General features: G+C 42.1%; 2 protein-coding genes across 2 annotated transcripts in view; one reads left to right on the top strand and one right to left on the bottom strand.

Annotated features, from left to right (window-relative positions):
* The window catches only part of LOC134212763 (cysteine-rich with EGF-like domain protein 2), a 162,764-nt gene that overhangs the window by 22,471 nt on the left and 112,699 nt on the right, over window positions 1-27,594 (top strand). The gene's annotated exons all lie outside the window — the stretch shown is intronic.
* LOC134212764 (uncharacterized) overlaps window positions 10,459-27,594 on the bottom strand; it is a 31,329-nt gene continuing 14,193 nt past the window's right edge. Inside the window, exons 3-4 of the mRNA XM_062690906.1 lie at window positions 12,595-13,255; window positions 10,459-11,647 (exon numbers count right to left, since the gene is read on the bottom strand). Coding sequence (XP_062546890.1) covers window positions 11,523-11,647; window positions 12,595-13,255 — 786 coding nt within the window. The 3' untranslated portion in view covers window positions 10,459-11,522. The remainder of the gene's footprint in view (window positions 11,648-12,594; window positions 13,256-27,594) is intronic.

The following is a 27,594-nucleotide window of genomic DNA, read 5'->3' as shown; positions in this document are numbered from 1 at the left end:
TAAAGACTCGTCCTTATCTTGGTGTCTTTCCCATTCCTATAAAATTAAATAATTACAAAATAGTTATTAATGGAAAACTATATGATCTTTGAACAACATAATGGAGAATATTTTGACATTTGTTTATTTGTAGATTCCGGGGTGAGTGCCAATATTTTTCAACTAATCAAAGCCTACATTGATAAAAATTTGTAAATATTTTCTACCTCTTGAATGTCAAAAAGGCACTCACTCGGCCGCCATTATCGAGTGCAAAATACTGGATATAATTCGCTTCAATGGCGCTTATTCAGATTTTTTTAATCTGTTAAATAAGTTTTATACAGCTACTGAATTCAATTTGATTAAATATTATTTGAAAGGAGAGTAAATTTCGGAGTTTATTCAATGTTTTTTTGTGAAAACTCAAATATCAATTTTGTTGCTACCTAGATTCGAACTCCTGATCTCCTGATTCAATGGCCGCTGCTCTGTCATCACCGTCACTTTGACATATGTAAATAACAAAGAAAATTATGGATGTGCTTCTTCGCATACCCTATAGGTTGTTTTACTAACGCTATTTTCAGATTAATGTTGTATAAACGTTAGAAAGAGGCCTACATGCTGCTTTTAGCACATAAGCTTAAAAATTATTCTTTCAGCATTATTTCAACCATTATTCAAACATCTATCAGCATGTTCTGTTGGCTAACTTTTATGCATCATCAATCGCTGAAATTGTTTTTAGGCAACATTTTCTCGATCTGTAGAGATGCTACTCTGCTGCTAATCGTTTAACAGTAGCCGTCAACAGAAATATCGCTTCTAAATAGCTTGTTTTTTTACGCTATCTGCTAGCATTAATGACAGCGCTTTGTCAGTTGCTATAAGAGCAGGTGAATACCTTTGTAGCTGCATTACAGAAATCAATAGCTCATACACAGCTCCACCAACAAAAATCAAATGTAAACATTTCGGTTTTGACGTTCCATACTGATAAGCTATTCAAAGAAGCAGTATAAGGTTTACTTAAACGTTGTATAATCTTCAAAGATACAGAAGTTACCTAGAAGCTTCGTTAGTTCATTTATAGCGCCAATGCGCTATATTGTTAGTGCTATAACAACAGCGAAAACGTTTTCATTGTGAATGCTGCTCACCGTAATATGGGAAGTTGCTAAAAAGCAACTCAGTTACATACATGAGCTCTTAACCGATAAGCTTTGTTGCTAATTCAGACAGAGCTGTTTTATGACTATATGAAAGCTGCATAAACGATAAAAGATGAAATATATTCGGCACACTGACTAGCTGATAGATATTTGGGTAATAGTCGAGTTGAAGTTTAAGGGATTATTTGCGGAGGCTTTTCTTTTATTCAGCATTGGCTGCTTTTATTCAAATATTATACAGCCAAAGGCTAGAAGTTGAAGCTTTTAGCACCAAAATTGTTAGTTGGGATGCTATGCTATAAGAGAGCCCAAGTAACCAGAAGTTCTTTTAAGAGTACGTTTTTCGCTTAAGCAGCTCAGTGAAGCTGATTAAGCGAAAAACGTACTCTTAAAGGAACTTTTGGTTACTTGGGAGGTCAATATATATCCCCTTCATCTATTTTCTCCATTTTGAGCTCCTTCCCGAAAATTCTCGAACATTTTACTACCTCATTGTTATCTTAGTGGTAATGTGATAATTTCAGTCCAGCCACCTTAGGCAATTGCGGATCAATCACACTCATCCATATTCTCTTTTCTCAAGCACGTGCTTTCTTTTGTAGCCCACAGTACCGATGTGTGTTTGTTTACCAGCCGATGATTGTTACAACGACTCAACGGGATTGTCCAGCACACTCAAAGGACAATAAGTGACGAATCGCCATTTGGTTCCCACCGGTACACGCACAGAAAATCTGAATATTTGAAATAATTCTAATATTTATTGTTTACAATAACTGAAATCTATTTGTTGCAAAAATGCAGTTGTGTTGAACTAATCATGTTTTGTTTTCAAAACAATATAGAATAATTGTTGATTTTACTAGTATGATGAACAAATAAGTATATTTTTGAAACAACAATTATACACTTTGTTCTGAATATAAAGTTTGTTTATTTCAATCAATAACATTGTAGATTCGAATAATTTTATTTTTCAGTGTGTAAAAGAAAAACGAAACAGTAAGTGCACCGCCAGCATCGCCATTTTGTTTACTGTCGTAAAACGTTTTCATTATCACTGCAAAATGTCCGGGTCGGATAATTCACTTATCGAGGAATTAGATGTTGAGAAAATTTCTGTTGAGGAAGTGCGTCTATAGGCAGTGGCTATTTTTACATATTTCATAAACATACTATCTTTTCCAAATGAAAAAAATGCAACATTCCTTCAGGGATTCCGATGAGAAACTTTCAGTGATTCCGACGGGAATGTTCCAGGAATTCCGACGGGAATCTCCGGAGATTTCGACGGGAATCCTCCGAGCATACCAAAGGGAACCTTCAGGGATTCTGAAGGCAATCCACCAGGGATTCCGACAAGAATGTTCCAGGGAGTCCGAAGGGAATGTTCCATGGGTTCCAATCCTCCCGGGATGTCGACGGAAATCCTTCAGGGACTCCGACGGGAATATTTTAAGAATTCCAACGGGAATATTTCAGGGATTCCAATGGAGAGGTTTCAGAGATTCCGACGGGAACATTCCAATGAGAATCTTCTAAGAATCCTCCATCGTCCAGGAATTCCGACGGGATTATATCAGGGATTCAGACGGTCATGTTCCAAAGAATCCGACGGAAATGTTTCAGGGATTCCAATGATAATTTTCTACAGATTTCGAATGGAATCCTCCAGGAATTCCGACTGGAATATTCAAAGAAGTCCAACGTGAATGTTCCAGGTATTTTGTAGGTAATGTTCCAGGGATATGGATGCAAATCGTAGAAGGATTTAAAAGCAATCTGTCGAGAGATCCCAAAGCAAACGTTGGGGGATTAATCCTCCGGGGATTCCGAAATGGATCTTCCAGCGATTCCGAAGAGAATCCTCCAGTGATGCTGAAGCAAATCGTTGAGGGATTCCGAAGCAAATCTGCGAGGGATTCCGAAGCGAATCGTCGATTGAATCCGAAGCAATATTTCGAGGAATTCCGAAGCAAATCGTCAGAGGGCTTCCGAAGCAAATTGTCGAAGTATTCTGAAACAAATCGTCAAGGAATTCCAAAGCGAATCTTCGTATGATTCAGGAGGGATTCCGAAGCAAATCAACGAGAGATTCTGAAGCAAATCCTCCATGGATTATGAAGGGTATCCTCCACAGATTCCCAAGGGTATCCTTCAACTATACTGAAAGGAATGAATTCTTTTGGGTTCCGGTTGAATTTCTTCGATGATTCTGGAAGAAATTCTTCAGAGGTCTTCAGAAGGAATTCTTCTCGGATTCTGATGGGAATTCCTCTCGGATTCTGATGAGAATCGCTTTCGGATGCTGATGGGAATTATGGAGATTATTATGCCGCTAGGCAAGTGGAATTCTGCTAGAAAACTGTTACCCCAGTCCGTGCTGGATGACCACATGCCTTTGACTGCTGGCGAAGTGCCACGATTGCTTTGATTGATATTTTGGTGACTCTCTGTTGTTGTTCATATCAAGCTTACTTTGATGCTTTGAAATCAATTAGATATTGCCTTTTCATAATTAACAGCAAGTGCAATTTACTGCCACATAGGGAGCGTCCACAAATTACGTAACGCTTAGATGGGGAGGGGGTTGAGTGAAGTGTGACGATTCACACAAAATTTTCTGATTTTGGGGAGGAGGGGTTGAAAATACTCAATTTTTGCGTTACGTTAATCATGGATCTTCCCATAGGAATATTTCTCGGAAATGAGAGGCAAACTCATATGTCTTCCATTCATTTAATTATGATAGGGTGGATATGGGAGATAACACTTTTGTCTTCCAACTTTTGCAGTAATCCATTATGCCATATGTTGAAAATTGATATCACTGCCAACTAACTTTTCAAACCTTAGGGGGGGGGGAGCAATTTTTTTTTCAGAGAGAGCTAAGCCTCCTTTTATTTACGCCAATGGGCAATTACTAAATTATCAGTTCAATCAAAGTTAATTGCCTATATTCCGGGAATTAAACCATCCGACGATGTTGTGAAAACTCATATGTGAATATGTACATTATGCGGAAGATATTGATTTGAAAAATGTATTGGAGGTAACCACTTTCCCTTCGATGGGACTCGAACCCACGACCCTACAGTACGCTAGTCTGGTGCTTTAATCAACTAAGCTACGAAGAACCTCCGTCGGCCTTCGCAACCTTGCGGCTACTGAATGAGCTTTTCACAACATTGTAAATAAATGTCCAAGTCGGTTGGTTTAATCCCCGAAATATAGGCAATTAACTTTGATTGAACTGAACCTGAGTTGCGTGCTGTTGCCTACGCAATGCGGTAGGGTCTGAGCTTGGCGACCGACTGGCAAATAGCCCACACAACCTCACTTGATCCTCACTTGATGAAGAATGTGTGTAGCCGCCAGACATTCTATACTCACGGTCCTCTAATGTGAACGTGTATTATACACATGTGGAAGCGTTGGCTTCAGAAATGGATCGCGAGTGATTTGACTATGCGTCCAATTTGGGAATCTCGAGCTCGTTCAGTAGCCGCTAGGTTGGGAAGGCCGACGGAGGTCCTTCGTAGCTTAGTTGGTTAAAGCACCAGTCTAGCGTACTGTAGGGTAGGTTACCTTCAATACATTTTTCAAATCAATATCTTCCGCATAATGCACATATTCACATATGAGTTTTCACAACATTCTAAATTATATCAACAGTTGTTATTAATAACTGACATTTCCCGTAAAGCTGGTAGATCACTTTTGCGTAGTGTTTTACGGTGTAAGATCTACCAAACCGAGCCCTAGCTTAATCCATTTTTCTAGCTAGGGCAATAAGTTGTAGTAATTCAGGGATTTATTTTGTTTAGTTTTCTATGCCAATAGCAGTTTCTGAAGTATAATAAAAATAACTTTACCCTGCAGATGTTTGAAAGAGGTTCAAATTCCTCTAGTTTGAGGGTTTAGCCTTCAAATTTGCGCATTTTTTATCGTAATAATGTTCCATAATTTCTGTAATATGATCCATAATTTTAGTCATATGAATCATAATTCTGGCCATTTGATCCATAACTTTGTTCAAATGATCCATAGTTTTGGTGATATGATCCATAAAAATGTGTGGATCAATAAGGCAAAGACAAAGGTGCTGTTTGAACGAGATGGCGCCACAACATTTAAAGTAAAATGAATTTCCTTGTATGGACAAATCATCCGTTCTCATTAACTACGAATCGCATCAATATGGAACCTAGGTCAAAAAGCAACAAATAATTTTTAGATTTTTTGTTCCCACGACTTGTTTTACAGTTGTAAACAATAAAAGAGATTTCATTGTACCTCCATACTAAATTCTAGTTGTATACTTTCAATTTCTTCAAGACTGTTCTCCACCTCGTGTGTGTGGAAGGAACATTGAAAGCTTACGATATCGAACATCAGATGTTACTAGTGTATATGCAATATTACGTTGATACCAACACACAGCAACACCACCTGTAGCCTGCTAATGGAAATATTGTAATTATACCATCAGGTGTAGTTGCTGTTGTTAAAATATATAGAAAGGACCTCAAGCGGAATTTTTGCTAGAATGCAACTGACGATCTCCTATTGATAAAGTTTCATTGGCATTCTTTCCAAGCATTATGGATCATATAAACAAAATTATGGATCATATTATCGGAAATTATGGATCATCATCAGGATAAAAATTGCGCAAATTTGAAACTTTATGGATCAAAATATAATTATTCTTTATGGAATCTCCCGAACTATTTTATGGATTTATGGTAGCGTTTTATGGAACATTCAAATGTTATTTACGGATCGTTTTTCATTTTTTTTATGGATCGTTTTTGCACATTGAATGGTGCAAAGTAAGGACTGCCGGGCTAAACTGTGCAGCGGAGACGGAACGGGACCGAGTCATGGATTGACGTAACGTTTGGTAATCCTGGTCTGACACCAGACTTGGACTGGAAGGGTTACACCTATAGTGATCATCTAGCAATTCGCTTTAAGATCAACTATGGCGTGCAACATCCGAGGTCCGGGGATCCCTGTCAGGCCCGTAAGTGGAGAACCAATCACTTCGACAGCGAAGGTTTTACCGCGGCCCTGGGGCTGGACTCTGCCGAGAAATGGCAGACGCCTGGTATACTGGTAGAGTTCCGAGATGGCACCCCTTCGATCAACCTGCCCCCGAGATGGCGGCCCTTCGATCAACCTGCTAGACGAAGGATGCAACATGCCCGCACCGAGCATGAAAGAGCGAACCGCCGTGAAGTATTTCGAGCTGCGAAACAGGCCTTTAACAAGGCCATTAAGAGCAGTAAGAGAGCGTGTTTCGATAACCTATGCGGAGGAGCCAACGCGAATCCGTGGGGAGATGCCTACAGGATAGTGATGACCAAGACCGAAGGGAGCTCTTCACCCCCCGAATGGTCCCAGGATAGGTTGGCCAGAATTATCGAGGTACTCTTCCCGTCCGAGCTACAATTCCCTGGCCTCCTGCACCGCAAGGCAATATGGTGGCTCCGGTGACGAACAAAGAGTTACTCGCGGTGGCCAAATTCCTGGTAACGAAGAAAGCTCCAGGGCCTGATGGAGTTCCGAACAGCGCTTTATACTATGTCTGAAACTTGATTATGCATATGTACAACATGTGATAGATTTAGTTCGGAAAAGGTATTTCTTCGGTGAAATTTGATCCACGACTGATTACAGGTGCTTGCCCTACTAAGCTACGAAGGACCTCCGTCGTCCACCGCAGCTTAGCGGGTACTGATGAAACCAAAAAGATCGGCTGGTACCTGGTGCTGGGAATTTGGTTTCATCAGTACCCGCTAAGCTGCGGTGGACGACGGAGGTCCTTCGTAGCTTAGTAGGGAAAGCACCTGTCATGCGAACTGGGGTCGTGGGATCAAACCCCACCGAAGGGGCGGTTACCCTCCAATACCTTTTCCGAACTAAATCTATCACATGTTGTACATATGCATAATCAAGTTTCAGACATAGTAATTAATTTCCACTCCGGGTGGCTTAATACCCGGCATATAGGCAATTAACTTTGAATGTACTGATCTCGAGTGGCGATCTCTCTTCGCTTGTGTGGTCGTGTTGGGATCTGACGACCAAACTGGCACAACCTCACACAACCCTACTTCATTGAGCGCCGTTGCTGATGAAGGAAGTGTGTAGGAGCCGGACAATACTAAATACTCATCCTACTTGGTTGACATGATGTGTACAAAAATACATTTGAGAGAGTTAGTTCTGAAAATGTATTGCGAGAGATCGGCTGGTACCTGGTGCTGGGAATTTGGTTTCATCAGTACCCGCTAAGCTGCGGTGGACGACGGAGGTCCTTCGTAGCTTAGTAGGGAAAGCACCTGTCATGCGAACTGGGGTCGTGGGATCAAACCCCACCGAAGGGGCGGTTACCCTCCAATACCTTTTCCGAACTAAATCTATCACATGTTGTACATATGCATAATCAAGTTTCAGACATAGTAATTAATTTCCACTCCGGGTGGCTTAATACCCGGCATATAGGCAATTAACTTTGAATGTACTGATCTCGAGTGGCGATCTCTCTTCGCTTGTGTGGTCGTGTTGGGATCTGACGACCAAACTGGCACAACCTCACACAACCCTACTTCATTGAGCGCCGTTGCTGATGAAGCAAGTGTGTCGGAGCCGGACAATACTAAATACTCATCCTACTTGGTTGACATGATGTGTACAAAAATACATTTGAGAGAGTTAGTTCTGAAAATGTATTGCGAGAGATCGGCTGGTACCTGGTGCTGGGAATTTGGTTTCATCAGTACCCGCTAAGCTGCGGTGGACGACGGAGGTCCTTCGTAGCTTAGTAGGGAAAGCACCTGTCATGCGAACTGGGGTCGTGGGATCAAACCCCACCGAAGGGGCGGTTACCCTCCAATACCTTTTCCGAACTAAATCTATCACATGTTGTACATATGCATAATCAAGTTTCAGACATAGTAATTAATTTCCACTCCGGGTGGCTTAATACCCGGCATATAGGCAATTAACTTTGAATGTACTGAGCGCTTTATAACTAATTAAAAAAAAACACTTTAATAAAGAAATTAAAAAAGGCAGTAATCATAGCGATCCCGAACATGTTCAGGCTAGCTATGCAGAGATGCCTTGTTGAGTGTAGCTTCCCCGAATGATGAAAAAGCCAGAAATTGGTCTTGTTGCCGAAGGCCTGTAAATCGCTGGGCGCATAGACCAATCCGTCTTATAGACACGACGGGCAAGTTGCTATAGAGGATCATCCTCAACAGGCTGACCCCGTACTCAGAGGGTAAGAACGGCCTGTCAAGCAATCAGTTCGGTTTTCACAAGGGTAAGTCCACGTTGGACGCTATGAATTCGGTGGCAAAGACCGCCGAGATAGCGATCCAACAGAAAAGGTGATGTATTCGATACTGTGCGTTAGTGACACTTGATGTGAAGAACGCATTCAACAGCGCAAGCTGGGATGCCATCGCACTCTCGTTACACCGACTTAGCCTGCCGGTGGGCCTGTACCGAATTTTGGAAAGCTATTTCCAGAACCGTTTACTATTATACGAGACTGACGCCGGTCAGAGAAGCGCAGGAGTTCCGCAAGGTTCAATGCTGTAACATGAAATCACGTCCAATTAAAATTAATATTCTAAAACAAACATATACATGTATTTTGCGTTAAGTGTCCGGAATTAGTTTTGTTAAAATTTGTTCATTTTTATCTGCCCACTTGAACGCCGTTTGCTACCAAAACCATCCAAGTTTCTGCTACCAAAGTCACACGATACGGTTGGTATGCGTGAGCGGACGGAAACAGAGAAAGAATGGGAAAAACGGTTGGGGTTCGGTGGAGACTCATCTCCATTGCTCGTCCTCTTTTGGGCTTGAGCCAGCCATCGATACGGTCGTGTGTGAAGAGTCCGGTCAAGTGAGTTTTTATTCGAGACGATCTGTACCGTGAATCCGAACCGAAAAGTTGTGCGACTGGCGAAAATAATGCCTCAGTACCGATAGTGCGTGATTGTGTGATTTCGGAACCCCAAGTGATAATCCGGAATCCGCCGGGAAACGAAAGTTATTTCGTAACGTTAGATTCCGCAATCAACCGGCCGTAGTGAATGAACGATACTTGTAAAGCCGACCGCGTGTGCCTAGAAAATATAGGGTAGTCGGTAAAGCGACAGTCCAGTGTGGTCCCAAACAGCCGGCCTTTAGAGCGGCCATCTCAGTGCCCTCGAAAAGTGAACTCCCAAACCAAACCCCGAAAAATCGTACCAGTCGTGGACACGAAAGTGAGCTTGTGGCTTGCAGTGTGTTAGCTAGTTTCGTAGCTATAAAGACGCGCTCATACCTAGTCCCCAACCGCTGGCGTTGTTAAAACAGTTAGCGACGGCGCGGGCCCAACCTAACCATCGACGACTCTCGAACGGCAGAGTAGGCAGCCCCTAAGGTTAAAGGTAAGTTGCATGCTTCCACCATATGTTATAATGCTGGGCCCGGTATTATGGAACCTTTCCAATCCAACCTAAGCAACCAAAAGTACGGATAAGATGGGAAGCTTAATCAGCTTTCATTTTAAGTAATTTTTTGTATGGCTGGAGCGCAAATGTGAACTTTGAAGTTCTGTTAAGGTGCTTGGAACTCGATGTGAACCAAGAGTGAACTAATTGGTTCGGTTAGGAACAAATTTAAGTAAAATGTAAACGTTTGGTTGCTTGGGAAGTGGTGGAGAAGTGGAACGCAGTTTCGACTGCAACCACTCAGATTGCCTGCAGCTTGCAGAGAATCTGGCGCGCCGAGCAGCAGTCGACAAGCATGACTACATAATTTGTGATTGATTAGTTAGAGCGAAAACAGGCTGAGCGCGGGGAAGTGAATGGGAGGTTTGGCAGAAGAGTGAGCGCATAGGTGTTAGTATGGACTGCCCATGCCGAGGTAGGAGGGTCGTAGCGTAGAACTGTTGGTACGCTATCGACACCTCGAGGCATGGCAGAAGAGAGTAGAGTGAGCATCCAAGTCAGCCTCACGTGGTATGTTAGAGGTGACCACCCAAGTCAACCTCGCATGGCATGTCAGAAGTGAGAACCTAAGTAAGTCCCACATGGTGTGTCAGGAGGAGTGGCGGGGTTCTAGCGATCTCATGCGCCGAATAGCATAATAGCTGGTTGAAATCGCTGTTATTTTGCCTGTCTTAGTAAGAGTAGTCACCATGCTGCAACCCAAGCCGTTCCTAGAGCTTCACAGGCTCTGTTCAAGGTTAAGTTCATTTATTGGAATGTTCGGACAATTATATATTTACTCCACATTCAGTTGAAGAACATGTCTAGTATATTTTCGGTAAAAATCATGTCAACGCGTGTGCAGGTGAGTTAAAATCACCACAAAACTATGAAATTACAAACGTTTTGTCGTGCTACCTTTATTATTATTGCAAAGTTATCCATTGCTGTAATCTGATAACATTCTTGTGTTATGGTGCTGCGGAGAAGAAAATAATCATTTCGGAACACATATGCTTAGATCAGTTATTGAGAACTCTCTTTCGTTTTTTAAACGAAATATGTTAAGACTTATTCCACCAACACTATGCGCTTTTTAAAATAAATAAATAAATATAATTTGTTTTTCAAGCACTGCTTTTATCAACAATCGAACTGAATCCTAAACTTGTCCTAAACTATAAAATCTCTTACAAACGTACTGCTACCAAGCTTAATGATAAATGTTTGTATACTTTGGATGGCGATTCTGAATCACGCATTTACTAAATGGGGTTTTAAACAGTTCTCAAGGAGAAGACGAACGTCGCAAGCGGAAGTTAATACCATTTGTTTTGTAACATTTTCGCATTTGCTTAATAGATAGATATAAATAGAGTTTTTAAAAATCAGCAAATACAGACTTGTTAAAAGAGTTCTTAGCCGCTTGTAAATAGAGTAAACATGAAAATAGAAACAGAATCTACATTTATTTAGTCTACGTACATGAAAATATCTTCGTTCACTGTTGGTTGTCTTGCTGGGTGTCGTCGAGAACAGGCGACACCCGCCGCGCGGAACGAATCGAAACAAATCCGAAGGTAAGATTGTAACTTGCAAGATTCAATTGGTTTCTGAGGCTCCTAGTGTAGAGTAATAATAGATTATATAGATTTAGTAGATTGATTTGCTTTTTGAAAACGACAAGACAAGAACACCTACGTAGCATATATGAGTGTAATGTATATATAATAATAATAATTTTAAATGTAAATAGCCTAACTGCAATCAATTTCCGTAAAAACCTGTATCTATCGTTCCAGGATATATTCCGCCTAGAAGTTTATCCTTTTGGGCTAATCTATTTCACTTCACTGCGCGATCGATCCGTTTAGATACGACCATTCTTGAATCCGTTGCTACTGTTGAGGCCGTTTGTTTGGGGTGGCGTCCGATAGTTGTAGAGCGATTGTAGCGGCACGTGCAGGAGCTCAACGATCTGAGTGAAATTTTTCTCTGGAAAGTATCGAACATGTTTAACATTGTTATCGTATACGATTGTGAGGCGTGCTGGATTCTTCTTCGAACCAGACGACACCGTGTTTGAGTAGTTATTGAGAGGGATGTAATGATTGCTGGACACGGGCTAAATTAAGGTTATTTGATCAATAATAGGATAATAGTTAGATAAGGAGATTATCAAGAAAGCTGTAGGAAAGGATCGTATAAAACCTGAGATCTTGTGCAATTGCTGATAATAAATATCAACTTTTACTTAATGTGGCTGTGTGCAAAACAAGACATGTGAGAGAGTTAACTCGGTAAATAGATTGCGTGTTGGACCATGCGCCTAGTATTAGGAATTCGATCTAATCAGTACCCGCTAAGTTTCGGACAACGACGGAGGTCCTTCATAACTCAGTGGAGAAAGCACCTGTCTAGCAAACTGGGGTCGTGGGATCAAATCCCATTTGAGGAGATGGTTACCTTCAATAAATTTTTAGAATTAAATTTTTCACATGTACATCCAGTTTTCAAAACTTTGTATTTTAGGCGGTCAATACCCAATAAAAAACAGACAATTAACTTTAATTAAACTGGAAAACAACAGACCATTTTTTTACAGTGCCTTTTCACTGTTTTTGTAATGTGTTTAACAAGTTTATAAATTTTGCCATCTGCTTAACTGTTAGATTAAGCTTTAAACATTACATATAAAAGCATTTGGGAGTCCCCTGGTTGGACCTAGCATAAGGAGAATTTGCCGAATTTCGGTAAAATATTGACGAAGCTTCGACAAAAGTACTATCAAATTAATGATCTAGATCTCGGATTCCGGGCAAATTTGAGGTCGGCAAATAAATGTGTGCATAATTTATATGAAAAGATGACCTACGAGCGAATGCCGTTTAGTAACAAGAAGTGATGCCAACTAATTTCTATTCAAACCAAACTCAACTCACCATTCTCCGGCGTAATAATTCCATGGCGGATCATAAAGTCGACCACAACCGGGCAGCTGGTGGTCTTGAAATCCGGCGCGTATATCCTCTCCAGGCACTCATCCGCTGGCAGCATTTGAAAGTCTTGTACCTCTCCGTCGCTGTTCACAGGCACGAAGTCTTCTGGCAGTTCCAGATCGTACACGAATTCCGTATTGGGGAACAGGCCCCGTTCGCTCTCGAAGAAAAACGATACACAGCCGGCCGAGACGAGATTGTTCAGCAGATGCTCCGGAATGGATGCCTCCTCGGCGGCTTCCTTGACGGCCGTCTCGTAGATACCATGACCTACGGAAAGGCCTCCGCTAACCATGTTGTCCCACTTGCCGGGCCATGTCTGCTTGGTGTCGGCCCGTTGCTGCAGCCAAATGCACAGCCCCTTCAGTGGATGCTGGATGTACCCGTTGATCGTTACGCCAAAGTTGCGCACTCCGAACATTGACGTGGCCGATCGTTCCATTTTCATGAGCGAACCGAACACGCTGCGCACTTCGAAGCATTCGTTGCGCCATCCTTTGAGAGCGACGAATATACCCTGAGATCGGAATTCTTGCAGTATTCGGTCGACCTGTTCCGAGCGTTCGGTGTAGTCGCGGAACGCCGGGTTCAACTCGACGATGTTCTGTGGAAAAGAAATTGCAAATACTATGTCAGTTTGAATATTTTTTTTTGGGGGGTCAATATTTTTATTTATCAGTTAATCATTCTTTTGTGACGTTCCATGTTGCTGATAAGACTCATGGGTAATAAATTACCACACATAAACTCGTCGCAACAATCAATTTTTAGTGAAAACCGCCTTAAAAAAGCTTCAATCATCCTTATCTTTCTGTGTGTTTAAAAAAACTTAATAAAACAAAAACAGCATAAATTAGCATAAATTATCTTCACTTCAAAAAGTTTGAATCAAGTTGTTTGTTTGTTATTAGACATGGAAACAATTCTATATTTTGTTTGATGTTCAATTCAGAAAAGTATATGGGCGCGGTCTGCCAGCTTGATCGACAGATTGCTTGCGGGAACAAGTTTCATATGGACGTGCAAAAGTGCCTAAGATAATAAAGCTTGTGAGGGTCGCTTGAAGGTGGGGTCAAAGATCATTAATTTATGATTTCTTGAAAATAGGAAGAATTTACCAACATCAAAACAGTTTGAGACGAATTATAATGAATTGATGGATTGTAAATAGAACTTTGTTGATCTCTCATCTACACCCGTCGAACCATTCTGAATGGCCGCCGTGAGAATATCACCTTTCAGATACCACTAATCAATCATTTCTTTATAAACTAAATAGGTATTTAACATCACGGGAAACAACCGAGAAGCGGGCCAATTGAATGGAAATTCATCATCAACATTTTCCATTCTCAAGTGGCGTGGACTAACACTGGAAAAATGATTCGAAATCTCTGAGAAACAACATAGGTTATTCATCAATACAACCCATAACAAACGGATGTTACGCTATTTCTTCGAAACTCTAATACTGGTAAGAATCTAGAAAGCTTCGGACAACGAATAATCATTCCCATCAATGTAATACTAACGGCCTCGAACTGAAGTATTTGATACATTGCCTGAGGTTGAAGAAATATTTAACTTTCTCAAAATCACCATGTGCGACAGTAATCTGATTCAGCAGAGAAAGTGAATCACAAATCGTCCACATCCTCATGTCTGTAATTAAGCATCTCAAACACCAAGATGCGAGGGCAATCATTCACCCGGACAGATTAAGATACCATTAGATGGTAGTAGACTCACTGAAGATCAACAATACGATCAGTCCAACAAATCAGAACAGAATCTGCGGTTGAAATAACAAGCAAATTAAAATGGACCTTGAGGCACTTAAAAACCTATTACAAAACACGATAAAAATACCTCCAAGCACTAGTTGACAACATCTTGCTTCAAAACCTTAGAGATATAACGAACATAGACGAACAATGGAACGGTTTGGAAAATGCCTGTACATCAGTTGCATCTACAATGCTACCGAGACCTATTTCCTCGATGAGACCCAGATGAGAAGGGGCTACGAAGGAATATACGGAATGTCACCAAAAGTGATCAGGAATACTTTACTTTAAAAAGAAAGCAACAAGGTCAGGAAAGAATAACAGAAAGCTTTAAAACTGCATATTCGAGAATAGAAGCTTAAGGTGAAAAAACAGTCACATGGAACCCACACGGAACTGATCCCCGAAACGGGCGATCGCTCCCGTACCGAATCAACAAGGGCGGAGATCACATCGTTTCTTGTAGAAATGAGAAGCAACTCAGCATCAGGTTTCGATGGAATAGTGAACGAGCTGCTGAAATATACATTCTGGAAGAAATTATAAAATCGACCTTCCGAACGAACAACGTTCCCACAGAATGGATGAACACTTGATTCCACGTCGAGCATCCGTGCGAGACGGTTGTAAGTCCGCGTACGGTCTGCTTCTCATTCGGTTTTTTTTTTCCTGAAGTACAGGTAGTGGTTTTTTTCCGAAAGTGTTTTGAAGCATAGTGCTTGAGTGGAAGTGGTGCTTAGCTAGCAGTTAAGTAGCCATTTCGTTGGTTTTGCAACTACGCAAAACTTTGCAGTTTATTCGGCGTCCATCGCAGGCGCAGGCATCATCGTCCCACGCCGACAGTCATCATCCATCGTGCGTCTCCACCAACACAGACGCTGCCGTCCTGCCACCATCCATCCACCCAGTTGCATTGTTGGGTGCGGCGAGAACACCAACAATAGCGTGGTTCGCTTCGACCGCACCACCGGCGAGTGTCCATCGAGCTAGTGTGTGCTGCCAGAACTGTTAGCCAGCAACACAGCAGTGTGAACGCAAGTATTTAATTGAGCTCCCTCTCATTGTTCCCCTCTCTTCTCCATCTTATTGGAATAGTTTTTTCTTCTTTTCTTTTTAACCCGTCTTTCCCTTTGTTCCAAATAATTATTTTGTGTGTGTGTGTGTTTTTTCTCCTTTGTTTGTGATAATTGTTTAGTTTTAAAATAGATTGTACCTCACTGCAGCTGCGCATTTCGTGTCCGCAATGCGCGAAGGCGAAAATGGCGGCGGTACTTCGTATCGTATTCCATGTCAGATGTTCCGTTGCATTCGGGTGTTCCAAACCAAAACGAAATGGACGCCTGCAACTCTAAAATTTTCTCTACGAGCCCCCGTCCCAAGGTCTACCCTCACGACTCTAGTGGGCCGTATGTTGTTTTCTTTCGACCCAAAGGCAAACGTTTGAATATCAGCCAGATTAGCAAAGATCTGGAAAAGCGATTTTCGTCTGTCACGACCATTGACATGGTTGGGTCCAGTAAACTCCGTGTCACGGTCAGTGATCGCAAACAGGCCAACGAGATTGCCACCTGTGAGCTTTTCACTCTCGAATATAAGGTGTATTTACCGTCAGCAGTGTGTGAGATCGCGGGGGTGGTGACGAAGGGAAGTATGACATGCGACGATTTGAAACAAGGTTTCGGTCGTTTTAAGAACGTTTATTTGCCTCCTGTTGCGATACTGGATTGCAAACAAATGTATTCGGTGTCGCAGGAGGGAGAGAAGCGGAGTTATTCCCCGTCTGACTCTTTCTGCGTCCCTTTTTTCGGGTCCGCACTGCCTGACTACGTAGTGATTGGCAAACTTCGTCTACCTGTTCGGCTGTATGTAACGAAGGTGATGAATTGTGTTAATTGCAAGCAGCTGGGCCACACCGCTCAGTACTGCTGCAATAAACCTCGCTGTGCATCATGCGGAGAGAAGCATGTGGAGGGCGTGTGCAAGACGGCACCGAAATGTGTCTATTGTAACGAAAGCCCTCCACATGCTCTTGAAGCTTGCCCAACGTACATACAGCAGCGAATACACCAGAAGCGGTCTCTTCAGCAGCGTTCTCGGCGAAGTTACGCCGAAATGTTGAGGAAGGCCGCTCTTCCACTCGTTTCTGACACCATCTACTCGTCTCTTCCTTTGGACGATCAAGGTAGCTCTGACTCCGAGGTTGGAAATGGGGTTCTCTTTGTTTTCAATGGCTCAACGAGGAAAAGAATAAAACAGCCAGCGACCCTCAAAAAAGCCTAGAAAACAGCCTCAAAGTGAGCCCCAATCCAACATGGTCAAATTCAAAGCGGGTGGAAATACTCAAAAACGTTCAACCTTTGTGGTTTCACATCGGGATGATCGAGAGTTTCCACCGCTTCCGGGAACACCTAAAATCCCAGATGCCCCATTTTTTGCGATTTCTCAGCCAGAAAGAGAGCATACAGAGCGAGCAGAAGAACTCCCGAGCGCTCCAATGTTCACACTTTCTGGCATCGTGGAGCTCATCCTCAACTTCTTTTATGCTTCCGACCCCGTGAAGAACATGGTCAAAACTGTTCTTCCTATTCTGACTCCTCTCCTGAAGCAGCTGGCTTCGAAAATGCCCCTCCTCGAGTCATTTGTATCCTTCGATGGCTAACTTAGTCAATAAGGGTAACATGATTTCGATTCTACAGTGGAACTGTCGAAGTATTCTTCCAAAATTAGATATTTTTAAATTTTTAGTTAACAAATTACAATGCGATGCTTTTGCTTTATGTGAAACATGACTAACACCAGATTTGAACCTTCATTTTCCTGATTTCAACATAATCCGCCGCGATCGGGCAAATCGATATGGGGGGGTGCTTTTAGGGATCAAAAAACAGCACTCTTTCTATAGAGTCGATCTTGCGCCGATGTCTGGCACCGAAGCTGTCGCATGTCAGGTGACTATTCGAGGAAAAGACTTCAGTATCGCCTCGATATATCTTCCTCCAAACACCGCGATATCTCGAAGAGATCTCTCGCACATCTGCTCGGTTATGCCCGAGCCACGGTTGCTCCTGGAAGATTTTAACTCCCACGGAACAGGCTGGGGGAAACTGTACGACGACAACCGTTCATCAATGATATACGACCTCTGCGACGACTTCAATATGTCAATTTTGAATACAGGAGAAGTTACACGAGTGGCTCCTCCAGCAAGAGATAGCCGTCTAGATCTTTCCATTTGTTCGAGCTCATTATCGTTGGACTGTACTTGGAAGGTGGTCCAAGATCCCCATGGTAGTGATCATTTGCCGATCGAAGTTTCGATTTCCAATGGACATAAGCAATCTGCTTTCATCGATCTTTCATGTGACCTCACGAAGCACATCGATTGGGGCAAATATGCGGACGCCATCAGCGATGGCATACAGTCGATAGAAGCACTTCCCCCGCGGGAAGAGTACAAGTTTCTATCGCAGTTGATTCTTGAAAGCGCTTTTCAGGCACAACGTCGGCCGGTGCCAGGAGCTTCGGTTCGTAGGAAACCCTAAAGTCCGTGGTGGGACATCGAGTGTACGCAACTTTATCGCGAGAAATCCGCCGCGTTCAAAGAATTTCGGAAACACGGGGCGATCGTTCTTCACAAACGATACACCGCGCTCGAAATACAGTTCAAGAAACTGGTCAAAGTGAAGAAGCGCGGATATTGGCGCACTTTTGTGGAAGGTTTATCGCGTGAGACTTCAATGAAAACTCTGTGGACCGTCGGGAGAAGAATGCGCAACGCGTCGTCCGTAAACGAAGATCGTGAAAGCTCGTCGCGGTGGATACTCGACTTGCAAAGAAAGTTTGTCCGGATTCGGTACCGGTGAGGCAAGAGCTACGTGATGCTTTTGCCGACAGGGATGATATGGATCGTCCCTTTTCGATGATTGAATTTTCACTTGCTCTCCTTTCATGTAACAATTCCGCTCCAGGGATGGATAGAATCAGGTTCAATTTGCTCAAAAACCTCCCAGACGTCGCGAAGAGGCGCTTATTGAGCCTGTTCAACCAGTTTCTGGAGTGCAACATTGTTCCGGATGATTGGAGGCAAGTGAGGGTGATAGCCATTCAGAAGCCCGGAAAACCCGCGTCGTATTTTAATTCGTATCGCCCCATCGCGATGCTGTCATGTCTTCGGAAGTTGTTGGAGAAGATGATTCTCTTCCGGCTAGACAAATGGGTTGAATCGAAAAGTTTTTTGTCAGATATACAATTTGGTTTCCGCAGGGGCAAGGGAACGAACGACTGTCTTGCGTTGCTTTCTTCAGAAATTCAGCTTACTTTCGCTAAAAAAGAGCAAATGGGCTCAGTGTTTTTGGACATTGAGGGGGCTTTTGATTCAGTTTGCGTTGATGTCTTATCCGACAAACTCCACTCGTGTGGACTTTCACCAATTTTAAGTATGAGTTTTTCTCATGGTGACTCGGCAACTTCACGAATTAGCTACATGGGTCTCCCCCAGGGCTCATGTTTAAGCCCCCTTCTTTACAATTTTTACGTCAGAGACATTGATGAATGTCTCATGCCAAATTGCTCGTTAAGGCAGCTTGCAGATGATTGTGTTGTATCCGTTTCAGGGCCAACCGCAGTTGATCTGCAAGGACCGTTGCAAGATACTCTGGACAATTTGTCCACTTGGGCTACGAAGCTGGGTATCGAATTCTCTCCGGAGAAAACTGAGATGGTTGTCTTTTCAAAAAAAACATAAGCCGGCAAAGTTCCCGCTCCAACTGATGGGTAAGACAATCACTCATAACATGTCTTCTAAATACCTCGGGGTCTGGTTCGACTCGAAATGTACCTTCAGGAAGCACATTGTGTATCTGACACAAAAATGCCAGAAACGGATCAACTTCATGCGATCAATAACCGGAACATAGTGGGGAGCGCATCCCGAAGATCTTATGACGTTGTATAGAACAACCATTTTGTCGGTCCTCGAATACGGTAGTTTCTGCTTCCAGTCCGCGGCTAAAACACACATGCTGAAGCTTCAAAGGATTCAGTACCACTGTCTCCGTATCGCGTTAGGATGTACGAATTCGACACATACAATGAGCTTGGAAGTACTTGCGGGAGTACTGCCACTAACAGATCGTTTCGCGGAATTATCGCTCCGCTTTCTCATCCGCTGTGAGGTTCTCAATCCATTGGTAATTGATAACTTCGAGAAGCTGCTCGAACAAAACCCTCAATCTCGATTCATGAGTATTTACCACTGGTACATAACGCTGGAGGTAAGCCCTTCTTCGGTAGATACCAATCGTGCTAACTTCTTAGACTCTTACAGTTCCTCTGTTACTTTTGATCTGTCCATGAAGCAGGAGGTTCATGGAATACCAGACTTTCTGTGTGCGGAGGTCATACCTCCATTATTTGCAAGCAAATACGGGCACGCCAGTGAGGAGAGAAGCTTTTTTACAGACGGGTCAAAAATTGATCCACTGGTTTCGGTGTTTTCAACGTTTTTCATAGCGCCTACTTTAAGCTCAAAGAGCCTTGTTCCGTATAAGGACTGTTCATTAAAGAAAGTGGACACCTGTTTTTCAAAGGAACATGTTTATTTTGAAACAAATTTATAAGGTTGCTTTATATAAATGACAATCAACATACTTGTAAACGAATTCACGTGATTTTGAATATTTACTTCTCTTTTCTGAAGAATGCTCGGACTTTTCTCTTGACAGCTCCCATTAGATTCTGCACAACTTCTTCCGTAACTTTTCATTGTACGCAGACCAAATTTTCTTGAAGCAGTCAACAGAGCTTGCTTCTCTCTCATCTACCTTAAGATGCCGCGTGATTATTGCCCAGTATTTTGCGATAGGACGCAGTTCAGGGCAGTTTGGTGGATTTAGGCATTTTTCGACAAAATCAACTTTTTCCTTCTTCAGCATCTCCAACGTAGCAGAAACGTAGTGAGCCGATGCCAGATCCGGCAAAAACGAAAGAGGATCCGTATGCTTTCGGTAGATGGTTAGAAGTCGTTTTTTGATACATTATTTTCTTCAATTTTCACCGTTGTTTGTGAAATACGGAGTCACAGGAGCAAATTGCTTGCCATACCAAAACATTTTCCCATTTTTTTTCGGTTCGGATATATTGCACGTCATCAGGCCCATCTGTCCTCTGTTCAGCGTTGAAAAAACGTGGCTCTGGAAGTGTACTGAAGTCCAATTTGACGTATATCTCGTCGTCCATCAAAATGCACTGTACCATTTGTGCAGAATTAATCTGCGAGTTGATAAACTGATCCGACCTATCGTTCGGAATTTCTAAGGTTTTTCCAAATTGTTAGGTGTGCTGCAAAAGTAAACAATTTCTTTACACACAGAGCGAAAATTACCAACTTTTCGTTAAGTTTTAACCTTAAACCATTCATAAAAAGGTGTCCACTTACTTTAATGAACAGTCCTTATACTGCTGAGCTAGCAGCTATACACCATTCACTCGAGCAAATTGCATCCCTACCTCCTGACCACTTTTTCATCTTCACCGACAGTCTAAGTTCCTTGTAGGCTGTTCGGTCAATGAAACCGGTTAAGCACTCAGCGTATCTTCTGAATGGGATACGGAAAGCTTTGAGTGCCTTATCACAACGGTCTTACAAAATCACCATGGCTTGAGTCCCTTCTCATTGCTCGATCCCGGGAAATGAGAAAGCGGACTCTTTGGCTAAGGTGGGCGCTATGGAAGGTGATATTTACGATCGGAAAATCACCTTCGATGAATTTTTCACATTAGTTCGTTAGGAAACCTTGAACAGCTGGCAACAGAAATGGACAAATGGGGAGTTGGGTAGATGGCTGTATTCAATTCGCCCGCAGGTGTCGAAGCGTCCATGGTTCAAAAAATTGAATATGGGACGAGACTTCTTTCGAACCATGTGTCGTCTAATGTCAAATCACTACACTCTAAATGCACATCTTTTCAGAGTGGGGCTCTCGGAAGGAAATCGCTGTGTTTGCGGCGAGGATTATCAGGACATCGATCATGTCGTGTGGGCGTGCGAGGAGCATCGTGGCCCCAGATCTGCGCTAACTGAACATCTCTGGGTCCGAGGAAAACAACCAAAGCCTATTAGGGAAGTGTTGTCGGGCCTTGATCTCGAGTACATGTCCCTGGTCCACCAATTTTTGAAAGTTGCTGATGTAAACTGTAATCATTGTCTGCCCATTCCCTTGTCTGTCGTACCCCATATCGAATGTCTTCCTTTTGTTGTACATTTCCATGTCTGTCGTTAATCCCTTCCGTATGTCTTCCTCTCGTCGTTGTCTCCCGTTGTCCCGTTACAGATGTAAAAATGCGAGGAATGTCAACTTTGTGAACATCAGCATCGTAATTACTTAAGCACCCTAAAATCCTTTCCTTTCCTACTGTATTATTGTATTCCCTAACCTCGACTACACCGCGAGTTTTTCGGTTCCCCAAAACTAACACTATGTATAAGAATCAAGAAATGTATTGTTAAATTTGATTTCGGCTCCGTAACGCTTCACGGCAAATGAGCCTACCAAATAAACGAAAGATTAAAAAAAAAATGGATGAACACACTACCAAAAATACAGTGCGCTGGCTTGGTCAACGATTATCGATGCATCACGTTGCATTCGATTGCCTACATAGCAATGACCAAGCAGTTGCTCTTCGCAGGTTCTTGAACGAAAGATGGCGTAAAACAAACCGACAATATTGGTTTTTTGGCGCCTTCGACAAGATCTACACTTTCAAACTACTATTTTGAAAGCAATGAACGTTCCGGATGGCCTCATAAACCGTATTTTGAAAGCATGTATTACTGAAGAAACGTCAGCTCAATGATTTGATTCCTGCACCTCGTCCGCTAATAAAAACAGAGGTATTAAGCAAGGAAGTGTTATTCAGGATCCCTCAGCAAACTAACAATCACAGCCAAGATTAGCAGCAATATTTTGAAAAGTAAACGCTGACAGTCACCTCGGAAATCAAACATCTCGGAGCCTACATGACCAGTAGTCTCTCAAGAAGAGGAAATCAAAAAGGCCTACGGAACGTTCCACTACCTTTGCAATTTCCTAAGAGACCATCCGCTGAAATGGACTACAACAAAAATAAACTATATCATTACTTGATAATGCCGGTGGTAACTTATAGCATGGATGTGGCAACAATATTGAAAAGAAACCGAAATTCAAACGAATGGAAAATACTATGCTCACAGCTCTGAAATTTCTAAGTGCCCCAGAAGCCGTAGAAAATAATGAAGATAGCTTACAAATAGATTGGCCAGAAACGCACAATAGTCCATCTACCGATGTGCGCTTAAAGCATACATGTAGAGAGGACTCGGAACATCTGTTATGCCATTGTCCGGCAATTTTTAGGACAAGAATACAGTTTTTCAACAAGGGGCTGATAGAACCCTCTGAAGTTTGGAAAACAAATTCCAATATGGTAGTATGATTCATCAGAACCATAATACCGCATTGGGAAGACGCTGGCAGTCAAGGTGATGCAATTGCTCTACATAGCAATGATGCATCAACTTGACAAAGCTATATCAAATGGGGCATATATCACAATAGATGAATAGATCTAACAAATGATCGCAGTGATTAAAATACCTAATAAGGAAAAAAAAGCATAACAGCACAAGAACTCAATGCAACTAACAACAAAATCCAAATCGCTTGATTCAACTTCATGGGACACATTTTTCGTAGTGAACATAACGGAATCCTGCATTGAATTGAATTTAATTTTTCTTGATTGATGACTTGTGAGGGAAGTCAGATTTTTTCTTTTTTTTTTTTTGGAAAATGTGTTTAATTTTGATACACATAGTTAAGTTTGCCATTTTAAGGTGTTTTTATGAGATATTGCGAAAAAAGATTCGGCTGCCGGTGGGACTTGAACCCACACTATTCCACGGAAAACGCAACCGACTGTTGTTCAATACTGATACACATAGTTGGGTAGAGAGAACAGGGTGTGAAATTTTGCCAAAGCAGATTCGATAGATACGAGGAATTGACTAATATCCCATCGTTATTAGCTGGTTTTGGAACAACTTCTCGCAAGGGCAGCTGTTGTATAATTGTTAATACTTCCGTGTACCTAATGGAATAGTGTGGGATCAAGTCCCACCGGCAGCCGAATCTTTTTTCGCAATATCTCATAAAAACACCTTAAAATAGCAAACTTAACTATGAGTATTAAAATTAAGCATCTTTTAAAAAAAATGAATTTAGTTACAGCATCGCCGGCAAAAGGAAAAATGAATAGCTTGCTTCACATGGAAAACTAGCACCATGCAGGACGTCGATGGAAGCGGATGATCGCCACGGACTGGACACGGACAGCGAAGACGGCCTTCCAATCTCGGAATTCGAAAGATTCCCTGATAGAGAAGACGCTGCATTTGAAGGATTCGACGATTAAACTCAAACAAAAGTAATCAACTATAACTACACATAACAAATATTCAATAACATATTAGAAAAGAGAGTATGAATGACCTAAAGCCCTACTGCTAATAACGTTGCGATTCGTACTCCCACACTCCACTCCAATGGTGTATTATGGAAAATGTAAGTTCTCGGATTTACGCTAGTGATCTGGCCCAGCGACCTGGCATTTCTATATTTTGTTTGATGTGCATTTAATACTGTACCTATTTTACACTCCATCCTTTATTTCAAATTTCAGGTGTCATTAGTGAAGGAAAAATTTTCGAGATCAGGATAGAGATTACCATTACCTAGAGATGAATTTTGTCATCCTTGATTTTCCAAACTCATTCCGACAAGAAAAAAACAGCACTTAATTGTCGAATGTGACGCCATTGCTAATCCCATATAATATGAGAAAGTACTGACATTGCTAAAAGTAAGGTGAGTCTCTTTTATCTAGTTGTAGTTGTTATCTCCCAGTAAGCATAACTATCCTAGAACATGAAATAAATATGCTTCCATTACAGCATTCATCAATCGAAACGCTGTTGCGATCAGCATAGAGATTTCTTCTGTCTTAACATGAAAAAAGAACTTTGTCGTGCTTGATTTTCCAAAAGTTATCGCAACCAAATCAGCATTTTATTATCGGATGTGATGTTAATGCTAATCGTACGTCATTAGGAACAGCTGTTTTAGTAACGGAAGGATTAATTTTACTACCATTACAGAATTTGTAGCGATCTTCATCAAGATTTCAACTGCCTAGTGATGAAGAAGAATGGGGTGTCTTCCAAGTCCGATATTGCTAAAAGATACTGACAACCAAATCAGAATTTAACTATCGGATGTCATGCCAATGCTATTGCATGTTGTGGGGAAATAGTAACATCAATCAACCAGGTTAGTGCCATTCAGATTCAGACTCTAACCGAAGGATGTTAGTTGAGTACTTTCAATATTTTTTCCACTTATTCAGCTCATTTTGCGTATGCATGTCGACGACCAAGAACAATTATCTTAGTAACGAAATAATTAATTTTACTATTGTAACAGAATTCGCAGCGATTGTAGGATTCTATTATTGTTTCTGACGCGCATAACATAAAACAATGATGTGCACTAATAATAGCGAACGGATAGATATGATCCAGCATATGATAGACCTAAAAAAAGTCGAAATCTTCGATAACGGTTTCAGGTATGAAGGCGAAGGACAAACCGTCAAGATCAGGACAGAGATAACCATTTCAAAGAGATGAATTTTGTCATCCTTGATTTTCCATTTGTCAAACACATTTCGACAAAAAAAAACAGCATTTAATTGTCGGATGTCGAGCCGGTGACAAGCGCGGTGTCATCATCATCAATAGACATAGCCCGCTGTCATCATTGAAATGCAGTATGAAAAAATATTATAGCCCGGGACATCCTGGCTACGATCTGGCGATGGGCTAAACAATAGGATGTCAATAGCCTGTCGGATGTGATGCCATAGCTAATCGCATATAATATGAGAAAGTACTGACATTGCTACACCAGGTGAGTCTCTTTTATCTTAACTCGGGATAGTTGTTACCTCCAATTATTTTAGATTTAAATTTTTCATATATTACTAAACATAACTATCCTAAAACATTAAATAAATATGTTTACTTCCATTACAGCATTCATCAATCGAAACGCTGTTGCGATCAGTAGATGCTCAACCTCCAAACATAGCAGTCGTGTTTCACGTGAGCAAGTTCTGGAGATTTATACGAGAATAGTTTTCTTTCTAATTATCGGTGGTCACCGCCGGACCAATTCGTGTCGTGTAGTACGTCGTCGCGAAAAGGTTCCGCGATGAGTCGACGCGAGAACACCTTCCGAATTGATTATTCGAAAGTGCCAAAAAAGCCAACCTATCAGGAACTCCACCATTTTGTGGGAACCGTCCTCGGACTGAAACGCGAAGATGTAGTAAGAATCCAGACCAGCCGAAGCCTTGGATGTGCGTTCGTGAAAGTCATACAGCAAGAAGTCGCACTACAAGTAGTAGCCGAGCACAACAACAAACATTCGACGGAAGTAGACGGAAAAGTTTACTTGCTGCCTATTGTCATGGAAGATGGTACTGTAGAGGTGAAACTCACTGACTTATCAGAAGATGTGACTAATCAGCACATCATCGACTTCTTGACAGGATATGGTGAAGTGTTATCGATACAGGAGCTAATGTGGGACGAAAAGTACTTTTTTGGCGGTATCTCCTCGGGAGTCAGAGTCGCAAGAATGTTGGTACACGAAAACATTCCATCATACGTAACGATTGATAGCGAAACCACAAGTGTGTCTTACTATGGTCAGCAACACACCTGTCGTCACTGTAGTGAGTATGTGCACAACGGAATTACATGTGTGCAAAATAAAAAACTACTCGTCCAAAAGTCGTATGCAAATGTAACGAAGCAGACAATCCCAACAGCCACACGGCCGAAGCCATCCGGCGCGAAATTATCCGAACCAAAAGCAGTGGGAAGTAAGGCAGCTCAAATAACGCAGTCTACGCAACCCACTATGCCGACAACATCCGAAACTCCCGAGGATCAAATGCCTCCACCAGTACCAACAGACACTGGCAAAATTAGAAAACAACGCCGTCTAGCAACGGACTTTCCCCCGCTTCCCCAACCTACCACACAAGACAGATCTCTAGAGAACCAGCTGGCTTGCGGATCCGGCACACGAAGACTCTTCTTCTCGGATCCAAATGAAAACGAGACTGATGATTCAACTACATCGATTAACGGCATCAGGAGGTCTCGTAGGCGACCACCACCAGGAAAGAAACTTCGAAGCGACCGTAGCGATGGTTCGAACAACGAGGAAGATCCACAAGTATAGATTTCACATCATACAACTTAGCTACAATCAATATCAACACGATAACCAATGCGACAAAGATTAACGCTCTTCGAAATTTTATTCGCACGATGGAGCTTGACATTATTTTTTTGCAAGAGATCGAAAATGAGCAACTACACCTTCAGTACATTCAAAGTTAATTGCCTATATGCCGGGTATTAAGCCACCCGGAGTGGAAATTAATTACTATGTCTGAAACTTGATTATGCATATGTACAACATGTGATAGATTAAGTTCGGAAAAGGTATTGGAGGGTAACCGCCCCTTCGGTGGGGTTTGATCCCACGACCCCAGTTCGCATGACAGGTGCTTTCCCTACTAAGCTACGAAGGACCTCCGTCGTCCACCGCAGCTTAGCGGGTACTGATGAAACCAAATTCCCAGCACCAGGTACCAGCCGATCTCTCGCAATACATTTTCAGAACTAACTCTCTCAAATGTATTTTTGTACACAATGTCAACCAAGTAGGATGAGTATTTAATATTGTCCGGCTCCTACACACTTGCTTCATCAGCAACGGCGCTCAATGAAGTAGAGTTGTGTGAGGTTGTGCCAGTTTGGTCGTCAGATCCCAACACGACCACACAAGCGAAGAGAGATCGCCACTCGAGATCAGTACATTCAAAGTTAATTGCCTATATGCCGGGTATTAAGCCACCCGGAGTGGAAATTAATTACTATGTCTGAAACTTGATTATGCATATGTACAACATGTGATAGATTAAGTTCGGAAAAGGTATTGGAGGGTAACCGCCCCTTCGGTGGGGTTTGATCCCACGA

The sequence above is a fragment of the Armigeres subalbatus genome, chromosome 2, assembly GCF_024139115.2.
Source record: "Armigeres subalbatus isolate Guangzhou_Male chromosome 2, GZ_Asu_2, whole genome shotgun sequence".
Lineage (NCBI taxonomy): Eukaryota > Metazoa > Arthropoda > Insecta > Diptera > Culicidae > Armigeres > Armigeres subalbatus.
Note: the sequence above shows the minus strand (reverse complement) of the source record. Positions and strands in the feature narration are given on the sequence as shown.